The sequence below is a fragment of the Podarcis tiliguerta genome, assembly GCF_965153285.1.
Source record: "Podarcis tiliguerta genome assembly, chromosome: 8".
NCBI lineage: Eukaryota > Metazoa > Chordata > Lepidosauria > Squamata > Lacertidae > Podarcis > Podarcis tiliguerta.
The window spans coordinates 80,369,435-80,381,879 of NC_139541.1; the positions used below are offsets into that span (position 1 = coordinate 80,369,435).

At 48.0% G+C, this 12,445-nt stretch overlaps 1 protein-coding gene across 1 annotated transcript in view; it reads right to left on the minus strand.

Moving 5' to 3' along the window:
- Positions 1-5,163: 5,163 nt before the first annotated feature.
- The window catches only part of FOXA3 (forkhead box A3), a 33,960-nt gene continuing 26,678 nt past the window's right edge, over positions 5,164-12,445 (minus strand). The window contains exon 2 of the mRNA XM_083455667.1: positions 5,164-8,293. Within this exon, the coding sequence (XP_083311793.1) occupies positions 7,106-8,293 (1,188 nt within the window). The 3' untranslated portion in view covers positions 5,164-7,105. The remainder of the gene's footprint in view (positions 8,294-12,445) is intronic.

Below are 12,445 nucleotides of genomic sequence, written 5' to 3' on the forward strand. Positions count from 1 at the left end.
TCTCCCCCCCCACCACCACCACGCCAGAGGATGAGTGTGGGCACTGTATTTGAGGAGTAAACAAACCCAGGGGTCATGGACCACCGTGGGTGGGTGGCAGCGGTGGAGGATAAAGGTTGGGGCTGTAGCCTGCAGGGATCTGTATTCCCTCTACCACTTCCCCTCCCGAAATCCTGCTCCTCTTCCTCAGAATTTGTGAGCAATCTCAGGTACTCCTAAATGTGTCACACTTCTAGGTTTTTAAGACTGAATCACCATTCCACTCTTGAATTCTAAAGTTAGGCCTTTTCTGTTCAGCTCGCCTGCAGATTTCAGGACGTTAGGTAAAGGTAAAGGTAGAATCATAGAATCATAGAATCATAGAATCATAGAGTTGGAAGAGACCACAAGGGTCATCGAGTCCAACCCCCTGCCAAGCAGGAAACACCATCAGAGCACTCCTGACATATGGTTGTCAAGCCTCTGCTTAAAGACCTCCAAAGAAGGAGACTCCACCACACTCCTTGGCAGCAAATTCCACTGTCGAACAGCTCTTACTGTCAGGAAGTTCTTCCTAATGTTTAGGTGGAATCTTCTTTCTTGTAGTTTGTATCCATTGCTCCGTGTCCGCTTCTCTGGAGCAGCAGAAAACAACCTTTCTCCCTCCTCTATGTGACATCCTTTTATATATTTGAACATGGCTATCATATCACCCCTTAACCTCCTCTTCTCCAGGCTAAACATGCCCAGCTCCCTTAGCCGATCCTCATAAGGCATTGTTTCCAGGCCTTTGACCATTTTGGTTGCCCTCCTCTGTACACGTTCTAGTTTGTCAGTGTCCTTCTTGAACTGTGGTGCCCAGAACTGGACACAGTACTCCAGGTGAGGTCTGACCAGAGCAGAATACAGTGGCACTATAACTTCCCTTGATCTAGATGCTATACTCCTATTGATGCAGCCCAGAATTGCATTGGCTTTTTTAGCTGCCGCGTCACACTGTTGGCTCATGTTAAGTTTGTGGTCAACCAAGACTCCTAGATCCTTTTCACATGTACTGCTCTCAAGCCAGGTGTCACCCATCTTGTATTTGTGCCTCTCATTTTTTTTGCCCAAGTGCAATACTTTACATTTCTCCCTGTTAAAATTCATCTTGTTTGTTTTGGCCCAGTTCTCTAATCTGTCAAGGTCGTTTTGAAGTGTGATCCTGTCTTCTGGGGTGTTAGCCACCCCTCCCAGTTTGGTGTCATCTGCAAATTTGATCAGGATGCCCTTGAGTCCATCATCCAAGTCGTTGATAAAGATGTTGAATAAGACCGGGCCCAAGACAGAACCCTGTGGCACCCCACTAGTCACTCTTCTCCAGGATGAAGAGGAACCATTGATGAGCACCCTTTGGGTCCGGTCAGTCAGCCAGTTACAAATCCACTGAGTGGTAGCATAGTCAAGACCGCATTTTACCAGCTTCTTTACAAGAATATCATGGGGCACCTTGTCAAATGCCTTGCTGAAATCAAGGTAGACTACATCCACTGCGTTCCCTTCATCTACCAGGCTTGTAATTCTGTCAAAAAATGAGATCAGGTTAGTCTGACATGACTTATTTTTCAGAAATCCATGCTGACTATTGGTGATCACAGCATTCCTTTCTAGGTGCTCACAGATTGTTTGCTTAATGATCTGCTCCAGAATCTTCCCTGGTATTGATGTTAGACTGACTGGGCGGTAATTATTTGGGTCCTCTCTTTTCCCCTTTTTGAAAATAGGGACAACATTTGCCCTCCTCCAGTCCGCCGGGACTTCGCCTGTTCTCCAGGAATTCTCAAAGATGACTGCCAGTGGTTCTGAGATCACATCTGCCAGTTCTTTTAATACTCTTGGATGCAGTTCATCTGGCCCTGGAGACTTTAATACATCTAAACTAGCCAAGTATTCTTGTACTATCTCCTTAGTTATTCTGGGCTGTGTTTCCTCTGCTGAATCTTTTGCTCCAAATTCTTCAGGTCGGGCATTGTTTTCTTTATCGGAGAAGACTGAGGCAAAGAAGGACCCCTGACCACTAGGTCCAGTCGTAGACGACTCTGGGGTTGCGGCGCTCATATCGCTTTACTGGCCGAGGAAGCCGGCGTACAGCTTCCGGGTCATGTTGCCAGCCTGACTAAGCCGCTTTTGGCGAACCAGAGCAGCGCACGGAAACGCCGTTTACCTTCCCGCTGGAGTGGTACCTATTTATCTACTTGCACTTTGTACTTTCAAACCGCTAGGTTGGCAGAAGCAGGGACCAAGCAACAGGAGCTCACCCCATTGCGGGGATTCGAACTGCCAACCTTCTGATTGGCAAGCCCTAGGCTCTGTGGTTTAACCCACAGCGCCACCCGCATCACATTCAAGACCCGCAAAGTTCAATCTCCCCTTTCACAAGAACTGGAGGTGCAAAGGAGCTCTGATCCCACCTAGCAAAACCAAGGGCTTATGTAAATGTGTGCACAGAGGAGCAGACCTGTGTTGCAAAGAGCTTTCCTTTTGTCTAGCAAATTCCGATCTCCTTGGCTGCGGATGGCATTGCTTAGCGCACATCAAAGAAGGGGACACTTTCCAGAAATGGAGGAAAGCCTGGGGACAGGGGTGTTGTTTCGGATCCAAGGACTGGCAGTGGAGGCAGCAAGGTTTAATAGCCTACTCTCTTGCAAAAGGCTTGCATTTTATGGTTGCTTATTGTGGGTTTTCTATTCCTCAATATATCTGTAGTAATATCAACAATCACTCTTATTTTAAGCAAAGGGGTTTGTCCCTTCGGCATCCCTACGGAGTACACAGGCCCACTGGAATTATTTATTTTTAAAAAAGCACCGTCTAGCAACCTTCCTCAATCTAATGCCCTCCAGATGTTTTGGACTACAACTCCCATCAGCTCCAGTGGAAAAATAAAATGGAAGGAACAAGGCGCCATTGTGATTCCACCTTAGGCCCCTTAGTTCCCCCTTCGTTTTTCTGGAAAGTCAAATAAGAAGCCTGAGCCGTGAGAGATAGGCTGTTTGACCAAGGAAAGGCCTTCATTTCTGCTCTTCCCTTTCCCCATCTTGGCTTGAAGGCTCCTTAATTTGGGGCCTTAACGTTTCTGGGACGGTGTTTTTGCCCTTGTGGAGAGAGGCAAGGCCTCTGTGGTTGCTAACAACTGCTACAGGCGATCTCCCCGCCATTTTGAATCTTGTGGAGCACTTCATGAAAGAAGGGCCGAATCCAGCCCCCTGTGGTGGGAAAACAGGAATGGCAGGGAGATTTTAAAAAACACACCAAAAGTGTATCATAATATTTTATTGATCCAGTGTGTTTCAGATTCAAATTCTACAGAGGCACTTAAAAAAGCACAATGCTCTAGAGCACTCGGCTTTCAGAGCGCCCCGAAGAAGAATGTATTTCAGCACATGTTGGACCAAAAAAACCGCCCACTTTTATTCTCGTACACCCTTGTGATTTCATCTCCTGCCATTTGTTCCTCTCAAACTGCCGAAATAGGCTTGTGTATGAACAGCCAGGGTGGCAGTGAGGCCTGGCAAGCTGTGTTTTTGGCTGGCCGTTTCAAAATGGCTTCCCTTTTGCTATGGGCAGGGGCTGCTAGGCCAAAGCAAAGGTCCGGCTTCCTTTGAGTTAATGACATGGTTGGCTTGTGCCGGCTGAGGCAAATATTCCCCAGACGTCAATCTTGCCCATTAGTTGGTTCTTTTAAGGAAAGCGACCCATCTCTATGGCACTCCCATTAGAAACCAGGTGGGCACCATTTCTGCTGAGTTTCAGGTGCCAGGCTAAAAACAGCTGGATTTCAGGAGCCCTTTGTAACCATAAATGAGTGTTTCAGTCCATTTTAAGTTTTGTATCTTGCATATTTTATTTTTTCTGTAAGCTGCTTTGAGACCCAGATGTGCTGAAAAGTGGGGTAGAACTTTTGATAAATACCGTATTTTTCGCTCCATAAGACACACTTTTTTCCTCCTAAAAAGTAAAGGGAAATGTGAGTGCGTCTTATGGAGCGAATGGTGCTGCGCAGCACCCTTTCAGCAAAGCGCCTCTCCTTAGCCGCTGCAGCCTCTTCAGGCAGGGGGAGCCTTCATCCCGCTGCCCTGAAGAGGCTTGGCGCGGCTATCCCAGAAGCCAGAACAGCCAAAGGCTATCCCAGAAGCCAGATCCCTCTTGCTGTTCTGTCTTCTGGGACTCAGAATATTTTTTTTCTTGATTTCCTCCTCTGAAAACTAGGTGCGCCTTATTATCTGGGGCGTCTTACAGAGCGAAAAATACAGTACAGTGGTGCCCCGCAAGACGAATGCCTCGCAAGACGGAAAACCCGCTAGACGAAAAGGTTTTCCGTTTTGGAGGTGTTTCGCAGGACAAATTTCTCTATGGGCTTGCTTCGCAAGACGAAAATGTCTTGCGATTCCTGGGGGTTTTTTTTCGCTCCCCACCCCCTTTTTCTAAGGCACTAAGCTGCTAATAGCCTTTTACCAGCTACTCCGCTAATCCCTTAAGCCTTTAATAGCCGCTAATAGCCGCTAAACCGCTAATAGCGCTAATCCGCTAATGGGCTTGCTTCGCAAGACGAAAAAACCGCTAGACGAAGAGACTCACGGAACGGATTCTTTTCGTCTTGCGAGGCACCACTGTAAATACTTAAGGTTCTGTTGATGGGCCAGATTTAGGGTTGGCCATACTGCATGTCCCCTTTTTTCCCAGGACATGCGTACCGTTTGATGGTTGGGTTTCAGTAGTTGCCCTGCGAATCTAGGAAGCTGAACGGGCTTAGAGGGGAGAAGTATAAAAACGGATTTCGCCTTGCATTAAACTCAGGAGGCGGAACCTGTTGTGCAATTCGGCCGACCTATTTAATCAGACTCTATACTGTTACATCGAAGCACAGTAAGAGCCGTTCGACCCCGGAATGGTCTCTCTTGGGAGGTTGTGATCACTCCTCCCTCAGGTTTTTAAGCAGAGGTTGGATGGCCATCTGTCCTGAATGCTTTAGCTGAGATCCCTGCATTGCAGGGGGGTTGGACTAGATGACCCCCGGGTGTCCCTTCCAATTCTATGATCTAGCCCTGTTTGCACAAGTGTGTGGTTTCCTTGGCACTTTGAAGTAAGCTGTGTCTCTTTGCAGGCGTTGGAAGGATGAGAAAGGACTACAAAGGGAGATAACGATACAGAGATACAAGCCAAGGTTTATTGGTAGTGATACCGATTCAATCCAAAATAAAATAGGTAAGTTCCATTTTCAGCAATGTAACTTCACTGTGCCTATCCCCCCCCCCCCATTTTCTTCTGGGTTACACTCTTATTTTTTGTTTTGTTAATTGTACACTGTGATTGGGCTGCTGTTTCCGATTCGTCTTTGGAAGGGTGGCAGAGATCTGATTGACATAGCTGTCAAGCGTCCCTTATTTGGCGGGACAGTCCCTTATCCCAGCACCGTGTCCCGCTGCTGTCCCTTATTGAGGATGTCCCTTAAATAAGCTACTGAAGGTAATGGGGCCCTTTCTATGTCCTGCCGTGCTTTGTCAACAACAAATTGTTGCTGTTTTTTTGTGTTGAATATGTGCTATATGGTAATTTATGGACCTAATTGGTATCTAAAGCCATTTGCACGCAACAAAATATGTATTTTATCAAAGTAATTGTTGATCCCTTATTCTGGCTGCTGGTTCCTTATTTTTGAGGCTGCTGGTCCCTTATTTTCAAATTTGTAAGTTGACAGCTATGCCGATTGAGTATCTGGGCACAATAGTGGCAGGTTTTGTTTTTTAAGTTCACGCCTGCTATTTCTGCTCTGCAGAGGTTGTTGTTCTGCAGAAGGGTTTGTAGCTCAATGGTACAGCATTGACACTGCATGCAAAAAAAGGGCCAGATTCAACCCCCTGGGATGTCCAGGTGGGGCTGTGGTAGAAGCCTGTGGGAGAAGTGCGGTACGTCTGTGTTAGGCGAACAGTGAGCTGGGCCTGACGAAGGCAGCTTCACTCATTCCCACCCTCAGCCCTGGAAGATCGGGGGAAGTATGTGTTAAAAATAAATAAATATTTTCGAGGTCTTAAGTACCGGGAGCCAGGAGTCTTTTGTTGCTTGTGCCACCAGATCAGAGTTATAAATTCCTTGCTAGCGGTGAGATGGCGTTGCGGGGGGGACGGGGACGGACCCTGAATACCGTTTTGTTTTAATTATCATTAATACCGAAAAGAAAAGGACACTTGAAATAAAACACCCCCTTGAATTGTCTCTAAAGTATGATATATTAAATCAGCTCTTACCCTTTTTCCCAACAGAAAGCACAAATATTTAAATATATAAAGCCACTTTTTCTTTTCTTTTTTAAAAAAGAAGAAGATAGGTGTGAACTATATTTTCCCTGCTCCTCTTCAGGCTGAGGCCTAAATTGTCTTTGCGGTAACCAAACCCGTGTGTGTGTGTGTGTGTGTGTAACAATGGAGTCCTGCCACGTATCATTCTGACCTAAACGGGTGGGTTTGAGAATCTCAAGACAAGAGTTCAACCGTTGACTGTAACATCCGCGCTGAGACAGGAAAGTCCAATGTTCTGGGCCAAAGGGTGGTTCCCCAGCTTGCAAATTTCCATTTCTCTGCCCCTTTTCGTGTATTCTTGGACACCCATCCAAGCTCCACTCCTGGAGATATATCAAGCATCTTTAGTCACCGTAAAATTCAGAGTGGGGTCCACCATTTTGAGGTGGTGGGGATCTGCCATGGGTGCGAACCCATGCTGAAGTAGAGATGACTCCATCCATGGCCTTTATCACCCAACTGGCCATTGGTTGGTGGCCCAAAGGTGCGTGAACTGGTTCTTCCTTGCTTTTCCCTGGTCGTGATGGGCAAGTGAGTCCATTGACACGGAAGGCCGCCAAAGGAGCTCTGGACCGCTATGAGGCAATTTCGGTTTTGAGGTCTGGAAAGCGTAATGATTCGTCAGAGAGTCTAGTAGGCCAAGTCTCTGGTTGCTTTCTCTGTCCCACGGGCCACGATGCGATTGGATGGCGGTGGGAGAGAACGTCTCGTGGATGGTCTTGCTGGTGATGGCGGCATGAGGCAGAGCTTCTCTTGTTCCTTTGGCCCCCTCCTATCTCGCAACGACAACCTTACGAGGCGTTGAGCAAGGAGCGGCTGTACAGGCTCTGATAATAGGAGCCGGTCTCGCTGAGCGAAGTGGATGCCTCATAGGGGTGTTTGCTTTCCACCGCGTGTGGGGAGCTGTAGCCGCTGTAGGCCATGGCTTGCTCGTAGGACTTCAGGTCAATCTTGTGGTTCTGCTCCGTGGACATCAAGTTGGTGATGGAAAAGGGATGGTTGAAGTTGAATTGAGGGTCCATTTTGAGGTCGCTCGGGAGATCCAGGTTGGTAATTGAGGTGGCAAAGTAGTGGCTATTCATGGACTGGGAGATGGGGGCTGGCGAGGCCTCGGAAACTGGGGAGGAGCCCTGACCCCCAGAACAATCGAGTTGCACCAAACCCCTTTGCTCCTCGGAGCCATGGGAGGTGTCTGAGTGGCCCGACTCTGCTCCTTCCGAGCCCGTGTTGGGGCTCTGACCTTCCTGAAGACCCTCGGGAATCTTGGACGCCTGCTCTTGGGCGTTGGAGCCTTTGGAGTTCGGCTTCTTGGCCTTGTCCTCGATTTTGAAACGCTTCTGCCTCCTCAGGTAGCAGCCGTTCTCAAACATGTTGCCCGAATTCGGGTGGAGGGCCCAGTAGGAGCCTTTGCCGGGCTTGTCCGGGGAACGGGCCACCTTGACGAAGCAATCGTTGAAGGAGAGCGAGTGGCGGATGGAGTTCTGCCAGCGCTGCTGGTTTTCGCGGTAGTAAGGGAAGAGGTCCATGATCCACTGGTAGATCTCGTTGAGGGTCAGCATCTTGCTGGGGGCCTGCTGAATCGCCATGGTGATGAGGGAGATGTAGGAATAGGGAGGCTTAGCGTGGGTCAGCGTGCGCCGGTACGACTTGTTGATCTCCTTGGGCCTGTTCATGCCTGACGGCGAGTAGCTTAGCGGGGCCATGGACTGGCCGACATTTTGGTAAGGTGACAGAGAGTTGAGTGTGGGGGCCTGAGCTCCCAGCTGAGTCAATACTGGGCTGACGGGAGACGCCACCGACGGGAGGCCCATCGAACTGGTGGCGTTGGTCAGTCCAGTGAGAGAAGGGCTACTCAATCCGCTGTTTGGATAGGGCATGTTCATGGAGCTGGGGGAAGTGAGGGGGTTCAGCGTCACATAGGAATTAATCGAGTTCATCGGCCCCAAGCTGGACGTCATCGTGCTCACCGAAGGAAACACCTGCGGAAGACAAAAGGAGATGGTTACAGGAGAGTCGGGACATTCCCCAGGGAGACAAATGACAAAGAAATGGTCCAACATTTGATGCTTTCGATAGTTACAACAGCAGGCAGAAATCAAGAGGTGGAGCTTTTCCTGCCACTGAAGCACAGTAAAAGCAGACAGCTGCACCTGTTGAATTTGTCTTGTGCCTCAGATGAAAAGGTGCTGATGTCGGAACAACCGCTTGCCCAAAGAATGGAGGGAAAAGACCATTTTATTTTATTTTAAAAAATAATTTTTATTAACCGGCCAATCAAATCACATCACATAAATTCCGAATTACAAAGCCGAATTTTAAATTTTGTTGGGGGGACCCATATTTCAAGATCCGAAGGGGGATTCTGATCATCTTCTTGCTACTGCGTTAATGTCCAAATCAGTCCAAACAGAGTTCATAATTCTATCCAGTCTTATCTTGCTGTTTCCACATCACATCCTGTTCATATATTTTCTCTTTTTTCTTTATGATCTCTTCTGATAGTCTCCTTAAGCTGATAAACACCAATAATGGGAAAAGACCATTTTATGGTTGGAAGTATAAAAGGAAGAGGGTCCACTTGCACCACTGACACAAATTATAAGAGAAAGGGGGACATTTCCTCACAGAGGGATTGCAGCCTCTCCCTTTTCTTGTTCTACTAGGGAAAAAATATACAGATGGGCCACAAACGAAGGAAGATCCACCATCAGGCTTGTCACTGAAATCTTGCGGAAAGGAAAATATGAGGCGCACTTGAGAGTTCCCAGGTGAAACATCCCTGGTTGGTACCATCTCACAGGGGTACAGAGAGTAGAAAATGTCCTCTCAGAAAGTTTGGGCTGCCATTGCTGAAGCTTTCCTCCATTTCAGATGAGGTGGGCTGGTGGTCCATAAGCCCAGTCATTTCCTCTTGGGGCGCCATCTTTGTTTACCAGTCCTTTATTTGCTCAAAGCCACTGAAGCAGATGCTTCAAGGCAGCGAAGCAGCGCCTGCTATTTACATAAGATAGGGACTTAATTGGCAAAACTATTGATCCTCGAGGATAAGTGAGGAACTGCTGCCAAGGGATGGGCGATACCAAGCAATACAGTCTGGTGCCACAGTCCTCACCGGCCATATGCCCGTCGTCTGTTGCTGTGGGTGACAGGGGCCATAAAATTTGTTCACGGAGCCTGTTCTGAAGGCCTTGAAAGGCAGCAGGGAGACATCGGTGGACCTGAACGGGTTTTTGTTTAAGAAAGGAGGCCTGCCTGAAAAGCTAGAGGATTGGGTTTGGCTGGTAGGAAACCCAGATTTAAATCCCAGTTGAACCAAGAATTTCACTGAGACGAGAAGGGAAGGACCACTGCTCATTTGTTATTTAAGAGTCCAAAGGGGACTCTTGGTCTATCAGTGCCAACCTTTGAGAAGCAGCAGAGAAGAGGTAAAGGTAAAGGTACCCCTGCCCGTACGGGCCAGTCTTGACAGACTCTAGGGTTGTGCGCCCATCTCACTCAAAGAGGCCAAGGGCCAGCGCTGTCCGCAGACACTTCTGGGTCACGTGGCCAGCGTGACATCGCTGCTCTGGCGAGCCAGAGCCACACACGGAAACGCTGTTTACCTTCCCGCTAGTAAGCGGTCCCTATTTATCTACTTGCACCCAGGGGTGCTTTCGAACTGCTAGGTTGGCAGGCGCTGGAACCAAACAGCGGGAGCGCACCCCGCCGCAGGGATTCGAACCGCCGACCTTTCGATCGGCAAGCCCTAGGCACTGAGGCTTTAACCCACAGCGCCACCCGCCTCCCCAGCAGAGAAGAGAATCCTTCTTAAAAATAAAAACAGAAATCCAGTCTCCATTATAGCGATGGCGACAGGGCGCTTAGCATTTAAAAAGTGCTTTTTGGGTGCTCAGAGATCATCACATACATGACCACAGCAATCCTTACAGCAGGCCTGTAAGGCAGTTCTTTATTACTACAGATGGCCAAGGGAGGGGTGGGGCTGAGAGACAATGCCCCCCCACACACACATTTGAGCATTATTTAGCCCATGGGTAGCCAAACTAAGGCCCGGAGGCCGGATCCGGCCCAATCGCCTTCTAAATCCGGCCTGCAGACGGTCCGGGAATCAGCATGTTTTTACATGAGTAGAATGTGCCCTTTTATTTAAAATGCATCTCTGGATTATTTGAGGGGCATAGGAATTTGTTCATTATTATTTTTTTTCAAAATATAGTCTGGCCCCCCACAAGTTCTGAGGGACAGTGGTCTGAAAAAGTTTTCTGACCCCTGATTTAGCCATTTGTCTGCTTCCCCACCCCATTCAAATTAGATTGGAATAGCCTCCACCCACAAATATCTGAATTTATATATGAGAGACAACTTTGGTCTTTCCTGTCCATACCAGCAAGCGTTCCCTTTTGTTTTTGCGCCTGCTTTCTCATTTGTTGATTCAGTTTTGCCAATTAAGAACTAACAGGGCACGCATGCAGATAGCTGTGGCGCGTGCAAAAGCACCCCGGTTGCGCAGTTAGAAATTTGCTTGTGTTGCTTTCTGGTTTTGTGCAAACCTGATAAACAAACAAACAACCCCCCCCCCTCCCCGGTTCGGGACTGGGAGCACACCATAAATAGTTACGAGTACGACTGGAAAAGAAATGAACTCATTGAGGAAGTAGCAGGCATGGAAAAGAGAGTGGCGGAAAGCGAGGGTTGCTCTTGTGTCACCCTAAAACATGGACCCAAATCGGCTGAACGGAGCAGTTTGCAGCCCGGTTTTGCTCAGCTTATCGGATCATCCCCCTAATCGGGGAACCTGAATTTATGGAAGGAAAGCATTGAGGTGGGTGCTGCTTGGGGTGTGTGTGTGTGTGTGTGTGTTAACGTCATGTGGACTATGCAAATTCAATGAGAAACAGACATGAAACTCCGTTATGGATAAGCCTGGTATGGCTTGCCTAAGGTCCAGCTAGTTAGCCGAGGTGAGATTTCAACTGGGGATTTTCCTGGCGTGACACTGTTTGGCGCTACACTATTCAGACTTGTTCCGCCTTCCATTTCTTGGAATAAAGCAATCCACCCAAATGTTTGTCTAACAGCCTCCTGCAACCTGTTTTATTGCTCCACCCTCACAGTTATGGGTTGCGGAGCAGGCGGGCTGTTCTATTGGTTCAACGCCCTTAGAAAATTCCTGGTTATGCAGGGTGTGTGTTGCAGAATGTGGGGCAGGGCCACCACCACTTGAGGGCCGTTCTAGGAGAGGAAGGTGGAATAGCCTTTTGTAGGGCTGGTTGTTTCTCCACACTGCCCCATCATTCCCAGTCTGATTTGGGGGGAGAGGAAGTAGAGGAAGAGCCACTGTTTTGTTCTCATGAAAGCTCCTTGTGGGTGACTTGAGGACCAGGGAGGGTCAGAAATGTCCTCTTCCGCTACTCTTCTGTTGCCAACATTATGTTCCCAGTCTACAGATTCTCACATGCAACTGCATGCAACCTTACGTGAAAATCTGCACATTATCTACACATAAGCCCTCCTCTTTTGTTTTGAAGCTAACTGTGGATCAACGTTTCCGCCAGCGTTTCCGCTAACCATTGTTTCCACTGAGCTGTTGTTCAAAGTGGGTCTGGGAACTGTGGTTTGGGCTAACAGAAATGGCAGTGTAGATGTAGCAATAATCATAATTTGTTCTGGGAGGCATGGTTGACTGTGCAAGAGGGGAGGAGGATTCTAGGAGCCCATTCCTTCGTCTCCTGAGCATGGTTTGAATATGGGACAGAAAAAATGCAAGGAAATTCCCCCCCCCCCCCAAAAAAAGCAATTCTACTTAAGTTTCCCAAGCAACAGCTAACCGTTTTGCAGAAAATGTAGTCTGGAAATGTTCCTAATATGTACAATACCATGCTTAGAGAAGAAACACAACACACTGCCAATCAAATGTGAATACCTTGGGTCAAGGTATATGTAAAGTAAGAGACCTTGGAAGAACATCTGGCCAGAGGAGCAAAAACCGTGACTGATTTTAGAACTGGGCAATTGATTCCTGAATTTCGGAGTCACTGATTTCAGAACAGAGCTGGATGTATGCACAAATATATGCATTTAATGCTAGGATACATTTTAATTTGGAATTTGGGGCTGTGTGACATTGTGCC